The sequence below is a fragment of the Canis lupus genome, chromosome 3 (genome assembly GCF_003254725.2).
Source record: "Canis lupus dingo isolate Sandy chromosome 3, ASM325472v2, whole genome shotgun sequence".
Classification (NCBI taxonomy): Eukaryota; Metazoa; Chordata; class Mammalia; order Carnivora; family Canidae; genus Canis; species Canis lupus.
Genome location: NC_064245.1, coordinates 52,680,321 through 52,705,465, shown reverse-complemented (window position 1 = coordinate 52,705,465; position 25,145 = coordinate 52,680,321). Strand labels below are relative to the sequence as shown.

The 25,145-nt window shown below is 54.7% G+C and overlaps 1 protein-coding gene across 1 annotated transcript; it reads left to right on the top strand.

The window, feature by feature from the left end:
* Positions 1-5,981: 5,981 nt before the first annotated feature.
* On the top strand, positions 5,982-25,041 carry KIF7 (kinesin family member 7). Its single transcript, XM_049107668.1, has 20 exons — positions 5,982-6,059; positions 6,219-6,487; positions 7,714-8,066; positions 9,697-9,897; positions 10,198-10,591; positions 10,763-11,312; positions 11,779-11,895; positions 12,405-12,632; positions 13,372-13,520; positions 13,885-14,000; positions 14,156-14,308; positions 15,686-15,888; positions 20,004-20,201; positions 20,536-20,661; positions 20,823-20,999; positions 21,925-22,140; positions 22,705-22,911; positions 23,582-23,780; positions 23,877-24,023; positions 24,233-25,041. Exons 1-20 carry the CDS (start codon positions 5,982-5,984, stop codon positions 24,604-24,606), a joined length of 4,455 nt encoding a protein of 1,484 aa, XP_048963625.1. The 3' UTR covers positions 24,607-25,041.
* The last annotated feature ends 104 nt before the right edge of the window (positions 25,042-25,145 follow it).

The window sequence follows — 25,145 nt, the reverse complement described above, 5'->3', positions numbered from 1 at the left end:
CTATACATATTTTCTAATTTCTTGAATTTTTAGTTTCTCCTCAGTGGAAGTGTACACTGTGGGAAGGTAAAGAGTTCCTCTTTGGGGTTCCTGGGTCGCTCAGTCCATTAAACATCTGCCTTTGGCTCAGGTCATGATCCCAGGGTCCTGGGATCCATCCCTGCATTGGGCTCCCTGTTTAGTGGGGAGTCTGCTTCTCCTGCTCCTTCTGCCCCTCCCCTCTCTCCCACCCCATGTGCTAGCTCCCTCTCATGCTCTCTCTCTCTAATAGATAAAGAAAATGGTTGTTGTTGTTTTTTTATAGTATGCTTTTTGGCCTTTGATACCTAGAAGCTATTTTTTTATAAAAATTTTATTTATTGGGATCCCTGGGTGGTACAGCGGTTTGGCGCCTGCCTTTGGCCCAGGGCGCGATCCTGGAGACCCAGGATCGAATCCCACGTCGGGCTCCCGGTGCATGGAGCCTGCTTCTCCCTCTGCCTGTGTCTCTGCCTCTCTCTCTCTCTCTGTGACTATCACAAATAAATAAAAATTAAAAAAATTTTTTTTAAATTATTTATTTATTTATTCATGAGAGACACACAGAGAGAGGCAGAGACACAGTCAGAGGGAGAAGCAGGCTCCATGCAGGGAGCCTGATGTGGGACTGGATCCCAGGACTCCAGGATCATGCTCTGGGCTGAAGGCAGGCACTAACTGCTGAGCCACCCAGGGATCCCTAAAGAAAATCTTTTAAAAAAACACAAAAAACAAATCAAGAGGGGATCCCTGGGTGGCGCAGCGGTTTGGCGCCTGCCTTTGGCCCAGGGCGCGATCCTGGAGACCCGGGATCGAGTCCCACATCGGGCTCCCGGTGCATGGAGCCTGCTTCTCCCTCTGCCTGTGTCTCTGTGCCTCTCTCTCTCTGTGACTATCATAAATAAATTAAAAAACAAATTAAAAAAAAAAAATCAAGAGTCAGTGGCTCAACTGACTGAGCCACCCAGACATCTCTGGAATCAGCTACTTTTAATAGGGAGCAGATATAAAGCCCACAGTTTGAACCCTGGGGTAAGCATATCTGATTGTTCCACATGCATATTGGTGATAGACAAAAAAACAAAACAAAACAAAACAAAACAAAAAACATTGCACAATCACTACTAATAAGAGCGAGAAAAAAAGGTATTTCTCTCCAAAGTTATGAATTCACATTGATGGTTCCAGTGAACTCTAAGGTCACAAAATTCTCTCAAAATTTTATTGTAACAAAAAAGTTTTAGTTTTTTCTTAAAGCTTAATAACTGTAATTGTAATTGTAATTGCACTTCCTTTTCTTAAATAATGAGGTTTCGCCAATCATTGTCAACTTTTGTTACATTTACAAGCATGAGGACTCAAGTTTCATTTCCAGCCTCTTCACATATAGAGACTAAAGGAATTGTTTTGACCATTATGGTACCAGGCTTTTCTATATCATTCCAGCTCAGGACCCCAGCTGCTTTAGAATATTTGGGACCAATAATGTAATTCTACAGCATGTCAGAGAACACTGGGGTTGCATCTATATTTCCCAAATGTGTGAATTTTTAGTTTCTCCCTGATTGAATTTTTTTTCCCTAATTGCATTTTATATCACAGAAGTGATGCAGCTTCTGACAGACAGATGGTTGGTACCTGAATGAGGATCCTTCATGCATATGAATAGTTGACCAGCCTCTCTTATCTTTGAAAATTCTAGGATGTGGTTGTGGATGACTTTCTGTCTTAGAGTTCTCCAGAGAAACAGATCCAACCGACAGTATATAAATATACATCCATAGGAGGTGTGTATATGCAGAGAGATTCATTACCAGGAATTAACTTACACAGTTATGGAGACTGGCAAGTCCTCAGAGCTATAGGGTGAGTCAGCAAGCTGGAGACCCAGGAGAGCCAGAGATGGAGTTCCAGTACAGTCCAGTCTAAAGTCTGGCAGGCTCAAGACCCAGGAAAAGCCAATATTCAATTTGAGTCTGAAGGTGGGATAAAAGCTGAAGTCTTGGTTCAAGGAAGACAGGAAAACTCTTATTTGGGGCAGGATCAGCCTTTTAGTTCTGTTCAGGCCTTCACCTGATTGGATGAGGCCCACCCACAATGGGGAGGCTGATCTGCTTTACTCCAAATTCACCAATTTACATGTTAATCTCACCCAAAAACACCCTCACAGAAACACCCAAAGTAATGTTTGACCAAATATCTGAGCAGCCCAGGGCCCAGTCAAGTGAATACATAAAATGAACCATCACTTTTCCCAATACAGGCTGACCCATCTCATGTGCATATTTTAAGCCAGCATAGTCATTCTGCTTTTTCGCCAGTGGTGATTTCCTAGGGGGCAGCCCTAAATCCTAAAAGGATATGAGGGAAAGCCGCTCTTAGGGCTCCTAAGAAATTTCTTTTAATCCGAAGAATGCCACATGATACAATGCTCTCTTCCTCCTCTGAATCTTCTATGGTTGAAGGTGATGGCCAGAGAAATAGACAAGCCAGGTCCTCTATCACATTGCCACTGATTCAACCTGCCCCAGAGCCACCTCCCTCTTGTCTTTCAGCTGAGAGAACAAATGGTCTTTTTGTTCAAGCCACTTCAAGTTGTGGTTTGTGTTGGTTGAAGCTGAAGGCTTCCCACTATAGATCCATCCAAAGAGACTTGGCAATTTCTACAGTCTTTAATGATACTGCCTGTGATGACAGGCAATCTTCTGTATACATAATAAATTAAATTTCGCTACTACATCACAGTTCAATTTTTCTACTGACATTTAAAATGACAAATTTGTTTCTAGATTTTAATTAAAATTCAACCATGCATGGTGCTCCCAATGCAACCAGTCCATCAGAGGTCACAGAGAAGGCACCATCTCCTTGAAGTGGCTTGTGGACATCCCCTCTCACCTCTCCTGGTGCCACATTTCCCTTGGCAATGACCACAAGATGCAACTTAATTTCACAAATGTTACAATGTGGGAAAATGCAAGTCTCAGAACTGAGCAAGCATTTTTTTGATGTGGGGAGATAGACATTTCTACTAGGCTTTTTGGGTGGGGAGGGTCAGGACGGAGAGTGCAAAGCAGAGGTGACTGAAGACAAGACTCTGAGCTGAGGACAGGATGGCCTGGTATCTGGATGGGGGACTTGACTTCTAAAGGCATAAGATATCATCAAAGGGATGTTTTTTCTTCTTCTTCTTTTTTAAAGACTTTATTTATTTGAGAGAGAGAGAGAGAGAGAAAAGCACAAGCAGGGGGAGGGGCAGAGGGAGAAGCAGACTCCCCGCTGAGCATGGAGCCTAATGCAGGGCCCATCCCAGGCCCCTAGGATCATGACCTGAGCTGAAGGCAGATACTTAAGTGACACCCAGGTGCTCTAAGTGGACGCTTCCTTCCTTCCTCTCCAGATACATCCTACGTGGCACTCTATCACTTTGTGCCTACAATACAAAAACATGAGCCACAGTGATCCATATCCATATTTCTGCTAATGCAAAAAGGTTTTCCTTCCTTTCTTCTATAACTTTTACTGAAAACCTCTATTGAGTGATGGTGCTTGGCTGTGGGCCAAGGGAAAGAGACATGGGTAAATAGTGCACTCTCCTTTCAAGGACCTCTCAGTTTAGCAGGTAAAATGGGCAAGTGATAATATGTGTATAATATGCGTGTGTAACACACATGCAAGTGCTTGTGTATGGTAGGGCTGTGGTCTGAATGTTCGTGTCCCCCTGCAAGTTCGCAATTGAAATCCTAACCCTCAAGGTGATGATACTGAAGATGGGGCCTTTGGGAGGTGATTAGGTTGTGAGAGTGGAGCCCTTGTGGAAGGGGTCAGTGTCCTTATAGAAGAGACCTCAGGGAGCTAGCCTGTCTCTACCACATGAGCACGCTGTGGCCTGGGCCCTCTAGGGACACCCAGGAAGTGGGGCCTCATCTGACACTGAATCTTCCACGGCTGTGATCGTGGACTCCCCAGCCCTCAAAACTGAGAAATAAATGTTTGCTGTTTATAAGCTGCCCAGTCAGGGGATCCTTGGGTGGCGCAGCGGTTTGGCGCCTGCCTTTGGCCCAGGGCGCGATCCTGGAGACCCGGGATTGAATCCCACGTCGGGCTCCCTGCATGGAGCCTGCTTGTGTCTCTGCCTCTCTCTCTCTCTCTCTCTCTCTCTCTCTCTCTCTCTCACTGTGTGCCTATCATAAATAAATAAAAATTTAAAAAAATATATAAGCTGCCCAGTCTGGGCATCTGATATTTTATTATATCAGCCTGAATGGACTAAGATACATAGAGAATAAGAGTTGGAAGGGTACCCTCCAAGACACTGAGTATTCTTTTTTTTAAATTTTTTTTTATTTTTTATTTTATTTATTTATGATAGTCACACAGAGAGAGAGAGAGGCAAAGACACAGGCAGAGGGAGAAGCAGACTCCACGAACCGGGAGCCTGACGTGGGATTCCATCCCGGGTCTCCAGGATCGCGCCCCAGGCCAAAGGCAGGCGCCAAACCGCTGCGCCACCCAGGGATCCCCGTCACTGAGTATTCTTATTTGTCTCCTTCATACTTCATGCTTATTATTATTATTATTATTATTATTTTAAATTGGCCTGTGTTGCAAGGACAGGAAGGAGATCAGTGAAGAGGCTCTGCAGTGGCCCAGATGAGAGGTAGTGATGATTTGGGTGGCCAGGGTGTAGAGGAGAAAGCTTTGCCTGGACTGGAAGCTACGGAGGAGGGGAAAGTCAGGGCTCCTTGGCAGAAAGGATGAGAGGAGGAGACAAGGATGGCTGGAGTGCTGGGGTAGATGGCGGGAGGCAGTCCCTTGGTCAGCACCTTCCCTGGGTAGATTCAGAATGAACACCTCAGCAAGGGTCCCACTAGCTGTTCACCCAGAGTAACCTCCCAAACTGGAGAGGTTGGCTGAGAACTCTCCAAAAACCTCACCTCCCAGTGGCCTCTTTCCCGGGCACTGTGACACTGTGGCATCCAGGAACCTGAGGCTGGGTGGCGGTGCAGTCTACCAATGGACAGGTGGTTCCCCTGCTCACTCTAAACTGGGGGCTTCCAAGCCAGTGCTGGGGGGTGCCAGGCCTTGTCAGGGCCTGCCCTGGTGAGGCTCTCCCAGGGGCAGTCTCCAGCTTGTTCTCTGTCTGGCATGCCCGGTCCCTGGTGGCTTCATCCATCCACCCTCTATGTCACTTTGGGTCTTGGTGAAGAAGGGGCACAGCGAGGACTCCCTGGTGTGAGTGCAGGGGGTGCAGCCAGAGCCCCTTCACACAGGGTGGAGTGGGCCCCCAGCCCTACCTGGAAAATCTCCTGGGGGTTGGATCCTTCTCAGCTTTTTTAGAAGGGGTAGTGAAATCCGAGAAAAGCGGGGTGGAAGCTTTCTGAGGTTGGGGAAGGGATAGCTTTGCTGAGGTCTGAGTGAGTGTAGGGAGGACTGCGATACCCGCGTAGCAATGACGGGAGGAGCGAAGGTCTGCACCCGAACGAATGAATTCACGAACAAATAGAAGCTTATCTTCAGTCCGCTGTTATTCAGAGTCTAGGGTTGGAGAAGCCAACCTCTCTCCTCGTGGAGCGAAAGTCTCCCAGTTAGTTTTCGTTTCCTCACCTGTTGCAACTTGCCTTAAGATTTAGGGGCCCCGCTCCAAGAGCAGGTGGGCTTCTCCAGCTCGGAGCATCCGGCGGCCTTGGCGTCCGCCGAGTCCCCAGCATTCTGCAAGTTGCGCTGGAATCCAGAGTGCGGCGCCTGCAGGCGGGGACGGCGCTGGGGGGCGCCCCCCTCCCCCGGCACCGTGGCCCCGCCCCCGGACGAGGCCCCGCCCCCACGCCGCCCCTCCGCTCCCGGCCCCGCCCCGTCTGCGGACAGACTCCGCGGCGCCGCCCGGCTCCCGCCTCCGCCCTCGAGCGCCCGCGCGGGCGGGGGGGCGGGTGAGGGGCGGGATGTTTTGGGGGGCGGGGGTCCCGATGACGGCATCGGATCGCGCCGCGCGGAGGCTCGGCGCCCGACTGCACCGCGGGGGGACCGCGCTCCCACCCGAGCAGGTGGGTGCGGGCCGGGGAGCGGGGAGGTCGGGGACCGGGTGGGTGGGGGAGGCGCGCGCTCGCCGCCTCCCTGCGCAGGCCTGGGCGGGGTGGCAGTGGGAGCCGGCACCTGGGGAGCTCTGCGCCAGCACGAGGAGCCCCCCGCTGCTTGCATACCAGCCTCCTGGAGGCCCCTTTCCTGGGCGGCCGGGAGCACCCCGTTCCCTAAGTCGGGGGCCTGAGGCCAGCATCCCGGGCCTGGCGCGGAGCAGCGAGCGCCGACGCTGCGAGGGTCGGCTCCGCATCTGTAATCACTTTTCCAAACTCCCGGGAGCTCCGGTCTCGTGCCCGCCTCCTCCAGCGCCGACCGCAGCCGCGGGGCTGTCCCGGCGCCCGGGGTGCGCGGGGGCGCGGAGAAGCCGGGACCGCGCGGCGCTGAAGAGCTCAGGGTGCGGGGCGCGCGCAGGCGCCCACTGGATTGCGCGGTGGTTGCCGCCGTGTCCCCAGGGCCCCGCACACAGCAGGGACTGGGTGATCGAGTGAGGGAACGAACGAACCGTTACACCTGTAGAGAAAAGTTAAATAGTGACAAATGGAGTGCTGTGGGCCCGAAGGGGAGGGGGCCAGTGCGATAAGAGAAGGGGACTGGGAAAGCTTTTTGGGGTGCAGTTTCATCATCATTGTTGGACGGCTATTAAGCGTCCGACCTTGTGCTGGGCGCTGGAGATACAGCAGGAAGCGGGACCGCAGAGTCCCTGCCTCTCAGCCCCCTCTGCGACAGAGTGGCCCGTGGCTGGTGGGAGCACCTCTGGGCGCTGTGCGTGTGTAGTGGTGGGACACAGAACACAGGCGCTTCCCTGGCTCCCTGAGGAACACCCAGCAGGCCTCAGCCGGGAGAGATGGGAGTGTGTTGCAGAGAAAGGGGAGCCAAGGTGGGTGCAGGAAGTGAGTAGACAAGGTAGGCAGGGATGTTAAAGTTTTGAATATCAGGGGCAATGGGGAGCCTCTTTTAAGAGAGTTTAAGTGGGAGAGTGACGGGATTGCATTTGCAATTTTGAAAGATGCCCCTGGCTGCCCCATTGGACTGCACAGGGAGACCAAGAGCAGTGACAAAGCTGGTAAATGTCATCCTGTCAAGAGGCCCGCGGCAGGGGCCCGGGCTTTGGCAATAGTATGGGGAGAAGCAGGTGACCTTGATATTTAGGAGATAGAATTGGCAGATCTGGTGGTGGGAGCTTGATGGAAAGTCTTGAAGGATCTTTTTTGAAGAAGGTGGGGCAGGGGGATGTGAGGTGACAAAGGCAGAGATTATGGAGACCCCAGTAGGTCTTAGGGAAAGGAATTCCCTGGTGTGGTGGTGGTGGTGGTAGTGGGGTGTGTATGTGTTCTAGGAGATGGGGCCCCAGGGGAAGGGTATGACTGGAACACAGAAGCCCTTGGGAGTCAAGTGGAGGAGTTAGGGCCTTATTTTGCCAGTGATGGGAGCCATTGAGTGTTACAGTGTAGGACTGTGTTGGCCCTTGCAGTATTTGGGCACCAGGGTCGCAAGGAGGACGTTCTCATCTCATCTCTCCAAGGTCAGGAGCCCCAGGATCTGGCTTCAGGTCACCTGCGGGCTGAGTCCTGCCCCTAGAGTACAGGGGGTGATGATAGGGGCCTCCTCCTCTCTTTGCAGGGCCAGGAGGAGCCCTCCTGCAACATGGGTACTGGAGACCCAGAGGCTGCCAGGGGCCGAGGAGGCCCCCGTGAGGGTGGCCCTGAGAGTCCGTCCGCTGCTGCCCAAGGAGCTGCTGCACGGACACCAGAGCTGCCTGCGGGTGGAGCCCGAGCACAGCCGCATCACCCTGGGGCGAGACCGCCACTTTGGCTTCCACGTGGTGCTGGATGAGGACACCGGGCAGGAGGCGGTGTACCAGGCCTGTGTGCAGCCCCTCCTCGAGGCTTTCTTCGAGGGCTTCAATGCCACTGTCTTTGCCTACGGTCAGACTGGCTCTGGGAAGACATACACCATGGGGGAGGCCAGTGTGGGTGAGTGACCCTGCTTGAGGGCCCCGTGCCCGCATCGAGGGGACTCCGTGTCTCCTGAACTTCTGCCCCTGCCCTCTTGCTGCCATTCCCTGTTGAAGATAGGGGTGCTGGGGGGAGATTTCCTCATCAGATCTGCAGCCCAGGGTGGGACCAGCCATATCAGTGGGCTGACCAGGGGTAGGAAGGATGAGTCCTTGGATGTGGCAGGGGGTGCTTTTCAACTCTGTAGAAACGAGGTCGCACTGTGTGATTCTGGTGATCTCAGTGGGAAGAAAGGGAAGAGAAGTTGGCTTGTCTCTGGAGGTTGTCAGGATGGCTGCCAAGCGTCAGGAATCTGTGTTCTAGTCGTAGTTGGAATGGGGAGGGTCCAGGGAAAGCTGTGCTTTGGCTGATGCCTGGTGAGGGAACAGACTCTTGGGAGAGATGCTTTGGGCCAGTTAGAGGGTCTGCCCCATTTTAAGTAGCACAGACTGCTTTCTCTTAGGTTATAAAGGTATGCGTGTTTCTCATGGCGAATTAGGAAAATACAGAAAAACACAAGCACAAAAGAAAACTTACTTGATAATTGCTTTTCAACAATCACCCTGTTAGCATTATAGTTTCTCTCTCTGAGGAAATTATTTTACCTTTAAGAAATGGGATTATATAAAAAAATGGGATTATATTATACCCTTTTTTTATTATCCTGGGTTTTTTTAAAAAAGATTTTATTTATTCATGAGAGACACAGAGAAAGAGGTAGAGACATGGGCAGAGGGAGGAGCAGGCTCCTCACAGGGGGCCTGATGTGGGACTCGCTCCCAGGTCCCCGGGATCACGTCCTAAGCCAAAGGCAGACGCTCAACCACTAAGCCATGCAGGCATCCCTATATCCTGTTTTTATTTTCTTAACAATATATCATAAACATTACTCTGTGTCACTAAATATACTTCAAGCCAGTTTTTTAATGATGGTTTGGTATTCCATTGTGCATATAAGATAGTTTATTTAACTGCATCCTCTATTGGGTCTTAGGATGGTTGCATTTTTTTGAAGTTATGAAGAGTGCTGCTCTGAATATCCTCTCATTACTTTTTTGGGTTACATTTAAGAAGTCTTTCCTTTTATTTATTTTTAAGATTTTATTTTAGAGAAAGCACATAAATAGGGGGAGGGGCAGAGGTAGAGGGAGAAGCAGCTCTCTGCTAAGCAGGGAGCCTAATGTGGGGCTCAATCCCAGGACCCTGGGATCATGACCTCAGCCAAAAGCAGATGCTTAACGAACTGAGCCACCCAGCTGCCCCTAGGAGGTCCTTTATATAACTGAGCATAGATTATAGCAATGAGCTCCCTGCCCCAGGGAGTAATCAAGCCAGGGGTATCTGATGATCTAGCAGGAATGTAGTGAAGGGGATGCTTACAATATGAAAGGGGTTGGTGGAATCTTGAGAGGTTGCTTCCAACTCTGAAATTCTATAAATCTGCCTGACCATCCTGGAGCATGGCCCGGCTCAGGCTACCCAGCCATCCTGGCCTCTGCTGCTACGTGCATGCTGGAGCTCCATCCTCCAGTTGCTGGCAGGGGCCTCGGGGCCTTGAGCCATGTCCGTCTGAAGGCATGGTGGCAGGAGCTCTGTGGTGTCTCCCTAGCTTCCCTTCATGAGGACGAGCAGGGCATCATCCCCCGGGCCATGGCTGAAGCCTTCAAGCTTATCGATGAGAATGACCTGCTTGACTGTCTGGTGCACGTGTCCTACCTGGAAGTGTATAAGGAGGAGTTCCGAGACCTGCTGGAGGTGGGCACTGCCAGCCGCGACATCCAGCTTCGGGAGGATGATCGGGGAAATGTTGGTGAGGAACTCTGGGGGCCCCACTGGCTGGGAGTGGGGCTGCAGCTGCTGAGGGGTGGCACTGGAAGGTTTTGCCTTCCTGTCTCCTGTCTCCGGTCTCCACTGAGTTCAGTATCGACTTCTGTGCCCAGCATGCAAGGCATTGAGGTGGGCCTGGGGCAGGCTGGAGCCAGGATGGGCAGGACCTCCCCCCCTCCCTCCATGGGCCCCTGGGTCGGGAATGCTGCAGAGATCCAGCCACTGGATCCTGGGCAGTCCCGAGTTGTCCCTACCCCGAGCTCACAGCCTTCCATGCCCGCAGTGCTGTGTGGCGTGAAGGAGGTGGACGTCGAGGGCCTGGACGAGGTGCTGAGTCTCCTGGAGATGGGCAACGCGGCGCGTCACACCGGGGCCACGCACCTCAACCGCCTGTCCAGCCGCTCCCACACTGTCTTCACCGTGACCCTGGAGCAGCGGGGCCGCGCCCCCAGCCGCATGCCCCGACCGGCCGCCGGCCAGCTGCTCGTCTCCAAGTTCCACTTCGTGGACCTGGCGGGCTCGGAGAGGGTGCTCAAGACGGGCAGCACGGGCGAGCGGCTCAAGGAGAGCATCCAGATCAACAGCAGCCTCCTGGCCTTGGGCAACGTCATCAGCGCCCTGGGCGACCCCCAGCGCCGCGGCAGCCACATCCCCTACCGGGACTCCAAGATCACCCGGTGAGGGTCCCCGGGCGGCCCACGGGAGCAGGGGCCCCTCTCGGGCCGCTGGGTGAGGGGAGGCCGGTAGGGGAGGGGTCCTGTGTGTTCCCGGGGCGCTGGCCCGCGGGCTGCGGCGGCAGGCGAGTCCAGGCGCCGGGGCTCCTGACGCACCCCACCTGGCGTCCTCAGGATCCTCAAAGACTCGCTGGGCGGCAACGCCAAGACGGTGATGATCGCCTGCGTCAGCCCCTCGTCCTCCGACTTCGACGAGACCCTCAACACCCTCAACTACGCCAGCCGCGCCCAGAACATCCGTAACCGCGCCACGGTCAACTGGCGGCCTGAGACCGAGCGCGCGCCCGAGGAGGTGGCGGCCGGTGCGCGGGGGCCCCCGCGGCACCGCTCGGAGACGCGCATCATCCACCGCGGCCGGCGCGCCCCCGGCCCCGCCCAGGCCCCCCCTGCCGCTGTCGCCGCCGCCGCCGCCGCCCGCCTGGGCGCCGAGTGCGCGCGCTACCGGGCCCGCACCGACGCCGCCTACAGCCTCCTGCGCGAGCTGCAGGCCGAGCCCGGGCTGCCCGGCGCCGCCGTCCGCAAAGTGCGCGACTGGCTGTGCGCCGTGGAGGGCGAGCGCAGCGCCCTGAGCTCCGCCTCTGGGCCGGACAGCGGCATCGAGAGCGCTTCCGCCGAGGAGCCGGCCACGCAGGGGCCCGGCGGGCCGAAGGTGGCCAAAGGCCAGGTGTGGCCCGCGGGAGGGAGGGAGCGGGGAAGGAAAGGGTTCTCGTCCAGCCGGCGGTACCCCTGCCCCCGCTCCACATTCCTGATTCAGAGGCACTTCTGCCAGTGACCTTGATCACACTCTGTACCTGTCCATCCCCGAGCCTCAGGGTCTCCATCTGTGAAATGGGGATTACGCTAGTATCTACCTTCTGGGCTCCCGGGGCTGTTGTAAGGGCCGAAGGTGTACCAGGTACCCCACCCAGCACGTTAGTGGAGTCTCGGATTCCTACTAAGAGTGGTGATATTGTTAATAACAGTACGATTAATGACCTGAGGTGGCCCAAATAGCTTGCAGAGGGGATCGTAGGTGAGGTGGGCTCTGGAGCCCCAATTGCAGGCGGAGCTAAGGGCAGAGCAGCAAGCTGGGGTGTCCCAGAGACAGGCAGTCTTGTCCTGCCCCTGAAACCTCTTTCCTTGCTCCATAGGATGAGGAAGGGGCACTGCAGCTGCTTGCCCTGCAGAGCCAGGTGGCCCGGCTGGAGGAGGAGAACCGAGACTTTCTGGCTGCGCTGGAGGACGCCATGGAACAGTACAAACTACAGGTGTTTGGCGGGGGAGGCTTCCTTGAGGTGAAGTTTCCCGAGGAGAAGAGGGAGTTAGCCAGGGCACGCTTCTGACAGGGTAGGCAGAGATGGGGGAGGCACAGCTGAGCACCCGTGTGGAGGTGAGGAACTGAACGGTGCAGTGACTGGGGGGGATCCCAGTGAAGGGGGGTGAGAGGTGGGGCTGGAGGGGCTGGGATGGGTCCCTGGAATCAGGCCCTTTTGTCCCAGGTAACTGAGTCAGCGTTTCCCCGGGCGCCCTCTGGCGGCAGTCATTGGCCTGTGACTCGCAGGGAGGGATAGGACCTAACGGGGTGGGGTGAGAGCTAGGTCTGTAGGGGTGTGTGTGTCCGTGTGTGTTTCGGGGGGAAGGAGACCAAGAGGTGGTCAGAGATGTTTGGCCCTTCTGAGTTTTGGCTCAGGGACGGGGGGTGGCCTCCTCTGCCTGTCGGCATCCCTGCACCCTCCCCATCCAGCATCTCCCTTTAGCACCTGAACTTGTCTTGCAGAGCGACCGGCTGCGTGAGCAACAGCAGGAGATGGCAGAGCTGCGGCTGCGGCTAGAACTGGTGCGGCCTGGCTGGGGGACCCCAGGGCTCCTGCAGGGCCTGCCTCCCGGGTCCTTTGTGCCCCGGCCTCACACAGCCCCCCTGGGGGGTGCTCACAGTCATGCACTGGGTGTCGTGCTCCCTGCCTGCCTTCCTGGAGATGATGTTGGCCCCGAGAATTGGGGAGAGGTGAGGAGGTAGCAAGGCTGGGTGTCTGTTGAATTAGACAGGCTCAGGCAGGGGAAAGCAGTGTTGGGGAATGTGCTCCTCACTCCAGGCTTTCCTAGGACCGGCTGTGAGGAAAGGCCAAAATTTGGGTGACTCTCTAGGGCTGCTGAGAAGGATCTGGTGCCATTGGGCATCCCTGGGCTGGCTGGAGATTGACTGTGGAGTGAGGAGGTTACAAACGGGCTTCTGACTTCCAGCACTGGATGGGAAGCTTACGTACCTCCAGAGATGTGGAGCTTAGCACCTCTGAGGTCACCCCTTCTGTCTTTGCAAGTTTACTTTTCCATGAGCCCTAATTTCCCTGAGCCTGGCTGCCTACTCACTTGGGACCTTTTGGACAAATGCTGCTCCTGCATCTTCCTGAAAGCGCTGGGTCATCTCAGCTGTAAAAGCCTGAGGCACGGAGGAGAGGGAGGGCTTGAGTTTGGCAGGAGTCTGTCATACACACACCACCTGGGCAAGGTGTTGGTGAGATAAGACTTGGGTGCAGATGATCTGTATACAAAGACAGAGCAGATTGTCACCTGGGGAGTCCCAGGTGCTGTGGGGCAGAGGGGAGGGGTGGAGGGGGGCAGGGAGGAAGCTCCTGCTCTACCCTGGGATTGGCAGGGTTTGGTCCGCAGCAAAGACTGGTGTTGGGAAATGATTGATGGAGGGCCCCCTAGAGGCTTCCTGTCTTGAAGCCCTGGCACTCCCCTAGCAGGTGACAAATGGCAAAGAGGCTGGAGCCAAGTTGCTGGCAGAGGTAGACAGGCCAGGAAGCGGCTCTTCAGCTGCATCGGAGGAGGAGGAGGAGCAGGAGGAGGAGCAGGAGGAACAGCTGCCTCAGCGGAACCTGCACCTGCGCAGGTGAGTGGGACCAGCTGCCCACCTGACCAGAACCACCACAGGCCCAGGCAGGGCTGGAGAAGGGTCCTGCTGTGGTCTCAGGGTGCCCTCACCTATGTTGCTTCCCTAGCTGCGAAGAACAGATGGGGGTGGTGGACTTGGGACCAAGAGTTCTCACTGGGGTGAATGTGCTGCTGGGTGGGCCTGGGCTTCCCGGTCCTCAGCCTTCAAGGTGGCCCTCGGTGCCCCCAACATCCCAGTGCCCCTGAGACTCAGCCCCCTGGCTTCTGTCCTGCTGGACTGACACTCTGGGATTCCACTGACCCAATGGCTTCACTGCCTTCCTCTGGCTGGGAAGCGTATGACTCCTGCTTCTGTCTTCCAGAAATGGCATCAACAAATGGAGCCAAAGGGAGGGGGCCTGCCCGGGGAGTCCACTCGACAGGAAGGGCCCAGAGCTTCACCTTGAGGAACTGGGTGCAGCCATCCCAGGGCCCAGAGGTGAGCTGGGTCGGGCGCAGAGACCCTCCCCTCCACCGTCCTGGACTGGCCATCCTGGACAGTCCACACATCACCCCTGGCTGCCCCTTCCCTCGCCCGCCTCCCCCACTGTCAGCTGGGGCAGCAGCCTTGACAGTGCAGTGTGCTTGTTACAGTAGTTGGTGGGAGCAAGGCTCCGGCTCGACCCCGTCAGACCCCAGCTGCCATGGCCTCTGAGTGGCGGCTGGCCCAGGCCCAACAGAAAATCCGGGAACTGTCCATCAACATTCGCATGAAGGAGGAGCTCATTGGCGAGCTGGTCCGCACAGGTGAGGTGCTGGTCTGTCAGGTGGGCCTCCCACTGGACAGGTCGTTTAGGTTTGGTAACCAGCTCAGCTTCTTCCAGCTGTGTGGCCTTGAGCAGGTAGGACAGCTCCTCTGGGACTCAAGTTTTCTCATCTCTAAAGTGGGGATAGTAATCGTACCTGTTTCAAGGGTTGTTGAAGTGAATTCAGCTGAAGTAAGTAATTAGACTGGTTCTCAGGAAGCATTACCTAGCATTATTAGTTGCATTTATCAGTTGCCTGCTGTGTGAGGCACCGTGGTGCTCACACTCTCTTGGTTTTCGGGAGCAAATAATGTCCCCAAATCATGTTGTGTCTGCCGCTGTGATGCATATAAACACGACATTTTATTTATTTATTCATGAGAGCGAGGCACAGACACAGGCAGAGGGAGAGACAGGTTCCATGCAGGGAGCCCGACATGGGACTTGATCCTTGGACTCCAGGATCACGCCCTGGGCCGAAGGCCGCGCTAAACGCTGAGCCACCTGGGCTGCCTTGGTGATGCATGTAAAGGGGCTGGGAGAGATTTGAGGTAGTGGCCAGCTGAGCCTTTTTATTTTAGTAGGTAAGTTTATTACAAAATGCATTGTAAAAAAAAATGCATTGTGAAAACTTTCAAACCCGTGAGGAAAGGCTGGTAAAGCTCTCACACCTGTCACGCAGATTTCACATTACAATGTCTTGCCCTGCATTCATCTCTCTTTTTCCCTTTGCTGAAGCGTTCTGATGCAAATCCCGGGCATCTTGTCATTTCGCCCCCATACCTTTTGCTGCGCCTCTTTTTGGACACTTTAACCAAAATACCATGAGTGCATCTAACAACACTTAATGTCACCCCGATGCCCAGAGCACAGACCTGTCCCCTCGGTTCCTCGGCAGCTGGTTTGCTAGAACCTAGCTCCACATGTGTTCCACACACTGTTTGCTTGTTAGGCCTCTAAAGTCTCCCTTCCAGTACTTTCTCCCAGTCCTGAGGAATGTCTCACAGCCTCCCCACCCCCACCCTGCCATGTTCTGGGTCTGCCTATTTGCTCCCTGGGGTGTTATTCAACTTGTCCTCTGTCCTCAGATTTCCTGCAAATGGAAGTTAGTTCTAGAGGCTTAATTCTATGGAGGCCCAAGCTAGGTCTTTGCTAGTATGTATTAGATAAAAATAAAGGCAGCGGAACCCATAATTTCCCTGGGACACTGTGACGGATGAGGCTAATTTGAAAAGCAAGTGATTTAAAGGAAAATACGTTCAGTAACTTGTGGTACTGGTACCGTCTTGCAGGTGGCCACCTCAGGAGTGGGGGGTGAAAGGATCGTCCTCCCGGCGGGAGGGGCCTCCTGTGCTGATGAAGCCCCCATCCCCTCCAGGGAAGGCAGCCCAGGCCTTGAACCGCCAGCATAGCCAGCACATCCGGGAGCTGGAGCAGGAGGCAGAACGTGTGCGGGCCGAGCTGAGTGAAAGCCAGAGACAGCTGCGGGAGCTCGAGGGCAAAGAGCCTCAGGACCCTGGCGAGCGGTCCCAGCTCCAGGAGTTCCGCCAGCGCGTGGCTGCCGCCCAGAGCCAGGTGCAGGTCAGTGTTGGGAGTCCCGGGATCCAGACACGTGGGTCCTGGGGCCCAAGTTCACTGGGACCTATGGATGCTCAGGCCCTGGTGCCCCAGCCCCTGGCTGGTTTGGCGGCCTCGCAGGGTGAGGCTGGGGTGACAAAGAAGTCCGCAGCGCTGGGAGTCGGCTCAGCTTTAAACACAGCAGAGGCAGGGAGGCCAGTCCTGCCTGGAGACCAGGGGTGGGTAGGCGGGTATGAAAACAGGCTACCTCTTATTCATGCAACCATCGTCTCCCAGTTCCGTGGCCACCTGCCTCTCCATTCCATCTTCCCTCTTTCTACCCACCAGTCCATATGTCTGTCTCATCCATACCCCATTTCATTTAATTGGTTCCTAACTCCCCTCTGGAGTTTCCCAGGTGTAACCTGAACTGGGTCCCCACACTTGGAGGTCAGGGAGAAATGGAAGAAAGAGACAGCCACTCCAATGAGGAAAGTGGCAGGTTTACTAAGCAATGGAACTCGTCCTGGGTGCCCCTTTCCACAGGCACCTCTCTGAGCCATCATCAAGGGGTTTTGATTCACTTGAAGGTGGCTCCTTTGGTGGCGCTCTGGATGCCACAGCAACAACACAGGCACATGTCCGAGAGAATACAGATTGAGACACGGATTCCAAAATCAGTGATCACTTTTTCTAAGAGCCCCGTGATCCGAACCACTGGTTTATTAACTCCCCCAGGCTGGGAATTGGATCACCCAGGGTGTTGTTCACTTCTGTTCTTATGTGATTTAATAAAGATCATGCATTAGCAGACTCAGCCAGGGGACACACCACATTCTGTTTGGATAATTTCACCGGTGCCTCCTTGTGGAGCAATCATGTCCAAGGCCGTCCGTCCTATTTTGGAGGATAGCTATTCTCATCAGAGACATTTCAGTGTTCTCAATAAGGATAGACTTTGTTGGCTATTATCGAAGGCTTGCTGGATGAATTTAGGAAGGGCTTCCATGTGTGCTGTAACCTCCAGGCCATGGAGGGAACCAAGATGGTGGCCACATGATCATACTATTGGAAAATGGTGTCCACCTGGCCTCAGGGAGAGGCAGGTTGGCAGCTTTAGGAAATTGACCTGGTTGTGCATACCACACATGTTGGCTGGTGGAGGCAGCGCTGTAAGGCGTGTAAAGATGGACTGGGGTGGGATATGCCCACCCCTGCTGCCTTCCCTGGCTCAATGGTATGTATTCCATTCCACAAATAGTAAATTTCAGCTGGTCCAGCTTGTAGCAGGACAACAGAATCCCAGTGGAGGGACGCCTAGGTGGCTCAGTGGTTGAGCATCTGCGTTTGGCTCAGGTTGTGATCCCAGGGTCTTGGGATCGAGTCCTGCAGAGAGCCTGCTTCTCCCTTTGCCTAGGTCTCTGCCTCTCTCTTTCTCTCTCATGAATAAGTATTAAAAAAAAAAAAAAAGCCAGTGGAGATTGGATGGTTCCCTCTCACTTGGGGGTGTGAAGTCTCCCACCCATCCTGATGGGACATCCCATGGCATGTTCTGGTAGGTAATCCCTTTCCTGGGCATGATAGAGGGGCTTGGTGTTCTCAGCAGCATAGCATATTGTTCCATGGTAAGACTTGGGACAATGGCTGTTTCCCATGTCTTGCATATCCTCATGGGATTGGGTGCCTTGGCAGGGGTCCCCAGTCTGGCATATGGGGCAAATGGCCCTACTGGTTGATCATTCAAATGTATTGAAGCCTGGGGCAGTACTTTAGTCCACTCAGCCAGACTGGTTTTATCTGCTAATAATTTAATCTTTTTGTATGGTTGGCTTTGATTTTTTTACTCAACTGTAGTTGACACGGGGTTACATTAGTTTCGGGTGTACAACACAGTGATTTGACAAGTCTGTATGTTTTGCTGTGCTCACCATAGGTGCAGCTACCAACTGTCACCACACGGTGCTGTTACAATACCACTATGTTCCTATGCTATGCCTTTCATCCCCATGATATATTCATTCCGTAGCTGGAAACCTGGACCTCCCACGCCCCTTCACCCATTTTGCCCACCCCACCAACTATGAGTTTTTTCTCTGTATTTCTGGGTCTCTTTGCTGTTTGTTCATTTGTTTTTCAGATTCCACATATAGGCAAAATCATATTGTATCTTTCTCTTACTTCACTTAACACAATACTCTGGGTCCATCCATATGGTTGCAAATGGCAAGATCTCATTCTTTTTTACGGCCGAATGATAGTCATTGTGTTGTAAAGACCACATCTTTATCCATCCATTTATCAGTGGACACTTGGGCTGCTTTCATGACTTGGCTCTAATGCTGCAATAGGGGCACCTGGGTGGCTCAGTCAGTTGAGTGTGCTTCGGCTCAGGTCATGGTCCTGGGTCTTGGAATTGAGTCTCATGTCGAGCTCCCTGCTCATCAGAGAGTCTGCTTCTTCCTCTCCCTCTGCCTCTCCCTGCCTGCTTGTCCTTTCTCTCTTTCAATCTCTCTCAAGTAAATCTTTAAAAAATAATAGTAATCCTGCAATAAACATAGGGGTGCTTATATCCTTTTGAATTAGTGTTTTCGTTTTTTTTATTTTTTAAGATTTTATTTATCTATTTATGAGAAACAGAGAGAGAGAGAGGCAGAGACACAGGCAGAGGGAGAAGCAGGCTCCATGAAGGGAGCCGGATGTGGGACTTGATCCTGGGACTCCAGGATCACACCCTGGGCTCAAGGTGGCGCTAAACCACTGAGCCACCCGGGGATCCCCACATTTTCATTTTCTTTAGGTAAATACCCAGTAGTGTGATTATTGGATCATATGGCATTTCTATTTTTAATTTTTTGAGGACCCTCCATACTGTCTTCCATAGTGGCTGCACTGATTTGCGTTCCCAGCAACAGTTCCTTTTCGCTGCTCCTATCCTCACCAACACTTGTTACTTCTTGTCTTTTTATTCTAGCCATTCTGATAGCTATGAAGTAACCCGTCATTGTGATTTTGATTTGCTTTTCCCTAGTGATAAGTAATGTTGAGGATCTTTTCATGTGTGTGTTGGCCATTTGCAGGTCTTCTCCCCATTTTTAATTGGATTATTTGTCTTTTTGCTGTTGAGTTGTGTAAGTTCTTCATATATTTTAGATACTAACCCCTTATCAGATATGTCATTTGCAAATATCTTCTGTTCAGTAGGTTGGTTTTTAGTTTTGTTTATTGTTTTCTTTGCTGTGCAGAAGCTTTTGATTTTGATGAAGTCCCAATAGTTTATTTTTGTTTCCCCTTCCTCAGAAGACAGATCTACAAAGATATTGGTATAGCTGGTGTTAGAGAAGTTACTGTCTATACTCTTTTCTAGGATTTTTATGGTTTCTTGTTTCATGTTTAGGTTCTTAATCCATTTTGAGTTTATTTTTGTGTATGGTATAAGAGAGTGGTCCAGTTTCATTCTTCTGCATGTGGCTGTCCAGCTCCACATCCCATCTCAAGGGTGGGTCCTTGGAGCCACCTCTGGGAGCAGGAAAAGCAAGTGGAACCCATGATCCAAGGCCTGAGAAGGGGTGAGGTGCCCCAATCACCCCAATCCAGTTCATGGGTTAGCCAGTGGTCACATCTCTCAGTGACATTCCCCAACACATTTACCCTTATATGATCCCATCCATCTCACCACCCACCTTTCCATCCATCCATACAGCTGTCAATCCTTCATTCCTTCCTTCCTTTTCTCAGTTCAGGTGTCTGAGAGACACTTCAGTAGAATGATTGAGAGTGTGGGCTCTGGAACCTGAGTGTTTGGGTGTGAATCCCAGCTCTGCTATTTACTAGCTCTGGGTCCTTGGTCAAGTTTCCTGACCTGTCTGTGCCTCAGTTTCTTAATCTGCAAAGTAGGGATAATGCTAATCCTATTTTTTCATAAGACAGTCAGGATCCCTTGATACACACAGAGCACCTGGTGTGTGGCTGGTACATAGGAAATGTCAGACTAGCCACCATCACTAGCCTTCTGACATTAGCCAGTGGCCTGTGTCCCCTTCTGTCTGCCCCTCTATCTGTTCTCCTTCTTTGGTCCTGCCCACCCTGGCTGTGTCAGTGTGGTGACAGCTCTTGACCCAGCAGAGGCTGTGTTGGTCCAGGTGCTGAAGGAGAAGAAGCAGGCGACAGAGCGACTGGTGTCGCTGTCCGCCCAGAGCGAGAAGCGCCTGCAGGAGCTCGAGAGGCACGTGCAGCTCATGCGGCAGCAGCAGGGGCAGCTGCAGAAGCGGCTTCGTGAGGAGACGGAGCAGAAGCGGCGCCTGGAGACAGAGATGACGAAGCGGCAGCACCGCGTCAAGGTCAGGCTGGGACTGGGGTGCAGGTGTCTGGGCAAGAGGCCGGCTTGGGGCACAGCAGGGTGGGGGGTGGGCCAGCACTGCATCACAGCCCCCCGACTTGTGGCTGTGTGACCTCATAAACAGGTCACTTGGCCTCCCGGGGTGTGTTCTTCTACCTGGAAAAGGGGAGGGCCGGGGGTCCCAGGGGCAAGCTGTGCCTACTGACTGGCGTCTCGCAGGAGCCAGGCCAGTGTGTGCTGCTGCTGGTCCCGGAGATGCAGGGCGGCGAGGCCATCTCCAGGGGGGCTCTGTGGACCACAGGCAGTTCTGAGCTGCTCGCCTGGTGCCTCCCCAGGAACTGGAGCGGAGGCACGAGCAGCAGCAGAAGATCCTGAAGATCAAAACGGAAGAGATCGCGGCATTCCAGAGGAAGCGGCGCAGCGGCAGCAATGGCTCCGTGGTCAGCCTGGAGCAGCAGCAGGTGGGGTCCGGGCTGGGCCTGCATCCCTGGGAGCACCCGCAGCCCTCCAGGGTTGCCAGAGGCCCCTGGGGCTCAGCTGGCAGGTTCGCTGTTCTCCCCCTCGGACCCTTGGCCCAGGGTGAGAGCTGAGTTCCCTCCCTGCCTCCCCCACCCTCCCCCAGAAGATCGAGGAACAGAAGAAGTGGCTAGATCAAGAGATGGAGAAAGTCCTCCAGCAGCGGCGGGCCCTGGAGGAGCTGGGGGAGGAGCTCCACAAGCGGGAGGCTATCCTGGCCAAGAAGGAGGCACTGATGCAAGAAAAGACGGGGCTGGAGAGCAAGCGCCTACGGTCCAGCCAGGTGAGGTCCTGCCAGGAGAAACCTGTCAGCTGGGTTTCTGCCAGTTGAGGTTCCTCCAAGTGAGATTCCATTAGGTGGGTCCTTCCACTTGAGGTCACTCCAGACAATAACCCTGCCAGGTGAGGTCTAGGCAGGTGAGGTTCTTCTGGGTGATGTCCCACGTAATGGCCATGTAAGCTGCAGCTGTGTGAAGCTCGGTCCTACAGGGCTTACACCACCTTAGGGTGTTTATGATGCAGGTTCTGATGTGCAGCTATGCAGGCAGAACAAGGAATAGCAGGTGTAGACAGGAGGGCTGACCATGGAGCACTGGCACTCAGTGGTGCTGGAGGCAGACAGACCTAGGCACGTGGCCTGGTCACCTCCGTCCACCCTGCATCATTGCTTCTTAAATAAGGAGCTTCTCAGCCAGTTGCCTCTTCAGTCAAATGGAGTCAGTGTTGCCGTGCAGATGAGAAGGGGGTATGTCAAACACAAAGCCCAGGGCGGGGCCAGGAGCAGGTGCCTGGCTAGGTCCCTGCAGGGGTCCAGCCCCACTGCTGCTGCCATTCTAGAACACTTGAGTCCAAGGGGCTTCAGGGTGCTGCTGGATTGTCTGGAACTTCCCTTTGCCCTCAGAGCCCTCTCTTCCTCCCACATCGGGCTCCTGGAAGGGCCTGCTCTGCTTCCAGCTGGGTCTCCCCCATTTTGCCAGGAGTGCCTTTTCATGTGCTCGTCTTGTGTCCTTCCAGGCCATCCATGGGGGCCCCTCCTCAGAGGCTCCGGTCCCTTGGGCCCCACTCCCTCAGCTTCCGCAGGCCTCCCCGCTGAGCAGCGCTCCTGGATCTTAGGGCTTGAGGGAAGGGCATCATCCCAGGGTGGGGTGAGGTAGTATCGCTGCCATAACTCCTGCTCCCTCCTTGACCCCTGGCGGGGCTGCCCCCAGGCCCTCAGCGAGGACATCGTGCGTGTGTCCAGCCGGCTGGAGCACCTGGAGAAGGAGCTGTCGGAGAAGAGCGGGCAGCTGCGGCAGGGCAGCGCCCAGAGCCAGCAGCGGCTCCGTGGCGAGATCGATGCCCTGCGCCAGGAGAAGGACTCGCTGCTGAAGCAGCGCCTGGACATTGACAGCAAGCTGCGGCGGGGCAGCCTGCTATCACCCGAGGTGAGCCCCGTGGCTGGCCTCCCCCCAGCCTGGTGCCGGGCCCTGCTGCTTCCCGAATGTGCTTTTTCCGCAGGTGAGACTCAGAGAGGGGGGCGGCTCCCAGGGTTGCTGGCCTGGCCCTGTCGTCAGCTCTGGGACACACAGGCTGGGCCCTGGGTGTCAATCCATGTGTTACATGCCTGGGCTCGTGTGGGAATGAGTGTCGGCAGCAGGGAGAGCTTTGTTGCTATAAACTCGGCCCCGCGGACCCTCTGTGCTCGGAAGCAGTCTCCCCATGCTTCCCTTGGGCAAAGGGTCTTCTGTGCTTCCTGCTAGAGATCATGTGAGGCGGTGCACTGCAGAAAGTAGCCTCCCAGAGCCCTGGCCTCCCCCTGGAGTTGGGGCTGTAATGGAAGCTTCCTGTCCCTGCTGTGCTGACTGCGTGCTCAGGACGAGGGGACATGACATCTCCCTTGTGGCTACAAGCTGTTGCTGTCTGCCCTGGGCTGTGTGTGTGTCGTTCAGCCACTGGGTGCGTGTGGTAGAAGCCGGGCCTCCCCCTCAACGCATGCCCCTGTCCTGCAGGAGGAACGGACGCTATTCCAGCTGGATGAGGCCATCGAGGCCCTGGACGCTGCCATCGAGTATAAGAACGAGGCCATCACATGCCGCCAGCGGGTGCTGCGGGCCTCAGCCTCCTTGCTTTCCCAGTGTGAGATGAATCTCATGGCCAAGCTCAGCTACCTCTCATCCTCAGAGACCAGAGCTCTGCTTTGCAAGTATTTTGACAAGGTGGGTCTGCGGCCCCAAACCCCCTGCCACCGCCTTCTGGCCTTCAGATGAGGGTGGGTTTGATGAAAGCTGCAGAGGCAGCTCCATTTCCTCCCAGGCTAACTCCAGGCCACCTTGGACTCTACTTTCTAAAACCTGCCTTAGTGAAACTAAGAGCCAGTACTCTCCCCGACCACCTTCCCCTGCTTGGCCCCTCCAGTGGACCCGGATCAGTGATTCTTATCAGGGAGGTTTTGCCCCCAGGGGTCCAGAGATGCTTCTGGTCATCACAGTAGTGGGGGGTAGAGACCAGGGATGCTGTCAGACCCCCACAACCACAGTTCTCTGCCAACAATGTCACTGGTGCCAAGGTTGAGATATCCTGGCCTCAGTGAGATCCCACAGCTTGAGGCTCTGCCTGGGAGCCTAGGAGCACCTGAAGAGGAAGGAGATTGAGACAGGGAGAGAAAGTAAGCTTCATCTTGAGAGCTGACTCTTGTCATCAGGAAGTCACCAGCTGGGACACTGTTGAGGTGTCTGAGGCCAAGTCTTGGCTCAGTGGAACACCCTGGCAATTTCTTAGTGACATCTGCCCCGGGGGGCAATGGTGGCAAGTTGGCCGAATACCTGCTGTCCCTGGTCGGCAAAGGGAGCCAGAGCTCGGGGCTAAGTGTGTCTGGGTTCGGGACAGGTAGTAACACTCCGAGAGGAGCAGCACCAGCAGCAGATTGCCTTCTCGGAGCTGGAGATGCAGCTGGAGGAGCAGCAGAGGCTGGTCTACTGGCTGGAGGTGGCTCTGGAGCGGCAGCGCCTGGAGATGGACCGCCAGCTGACCCTGCAGCAGAAGGAGCACGAGCAGAACATCCAGCTCCTTCTCCAGCAGAGTCGAGGTGAGGCACCCCAGGCCCCACACACTCCCTGGGCCCAGCTCCTGGCCACCTACCCGCCCACAGCCTCCCACCACCTCCTCGGTCTCTGCCCTCCAGATCACCTTGGTGAGGGGTTAGCAGACAGCAAGAGGCAATATGAGACCAGGATTCAAGCTCTGGAGAAGGAACTGGGCCGCCACATGTGGATGAACCAGGAACTGAAACAGAAACTCAGCAGTTGGAATGCTGCAGGCCTCAGCAGGGGTAATTCTCACCTGAGTCTGTGAGCTGGGCCACGTTTTGCCCTGCCCTGTAGTGTCAGGCTTCCCTCCCTGGGGGAAGCTTTGAAACTGTGCGAACTCCAGCTCTTCCCAGGGCAGTTCACACATGGCTTCCTGGGCTGGGGCCTGGAGAAGTGGGGCTGCCCTGGAAGGCACTGCCTCCGCCTCTGATGAGCGCATCCTTTCTCCCAGTGACAGGTGGGGAGAAGAGGACCCTGTGCCTGGAGAACAGACCACCCCCTGGAACTGAGGAGGAGCTCCCTGCTGGCCCTGAGCTGCTCTGGCAGCAGCCTCTGCCCGACAGCGTCCCCCGTGCCCGGGATGAGGTGCGGGATGTGGTCCGGGCCCCGCTGCCACTGACGTGGAAACGCTCGAGCCTGTGCGGTGAGGAGCCTGGCTCTCTGGAGGAGCTGCGGCCTCGGGAGGCCACTGAGCCCCTGGTGGGACGGGTGCTACCTGGGGGTGAGCTGGGGCTGCCCTGGAACTTCGGGCCCTTGGCCACACCCCGGCGGGACTTGCGCCGAGGCAGCCCAGGGATGATTGACGTCAGGAAGAACCCCCTGTAGGCTCATGGGCAGAACCCACCCCAGAGGGACACTCCAGGCCTGCAGCAAGGTCCAGCTGCCTGCCTTTGCTTCTGGGAAGGGCAGTCTTTACCTCCCACTGCAGATCCAGGTCCTGATCTTGACACAATTGGAGTCAGCAAATTTGGACTACAGCCCAATGAATTCAACTCAATTTTTTAAAAAATATGCTAAGTCCTGCCCCCCACTTCCTTTGAGCTTTGGTACCAGATTGCCATCTTTTGGCTTGAGAGTGTGCAAAAGGCAGTTCTGGTCTCAAGACTGTGTGGCTGTGGTTCAGCCAGTGCTGGACACAGAACAATTAGTGACAACAGGGTTGTGTGTTAAATGGTCTTGTTTTTATGGTGGGAAGCTTTGTGTATTTTTAGAATTTTGTAAAACCATTTTATAATAAATGAGAATCTCTGAAGGAAGAAATGGGAGTTTTGACTTGGTCTGATGTACAAGCCAAGAGAATCAGATTGGAGGACATGTTGGGCTTGAAAGCTTTTCAGAGTTCCTGAGACAGGCCTAATTAAGAA

What these genes read in the sequence shown, in the direction of transcription:
- KIF7 (XM_049107668.1), top strand. Translation starts at nt 5,982, where the DNA reads ATGACGGCATCGGATCGCGCCGCGCGGAGGCTCGGCGCCCGACTGCAC. An exon ending in GCGGCGCTGAAGAGCTCAGG is followed by an intron (nt 6,488 to 7,713) that starts GTGCGGGGCGCG and finishes CTCTCTTTGCAG; the next exon opens with GGCCAGGAGGAGCCCTCCTG. An exon ending in CGGGACTCCAAGATCACCCG is followed by an intron (nt 10,592 to 10,762) that starts GTGAGGGTCCCC and finishes TGGCGTCCTCAG; the next exon opens with GATCCTCAAAGACTCGCTGG.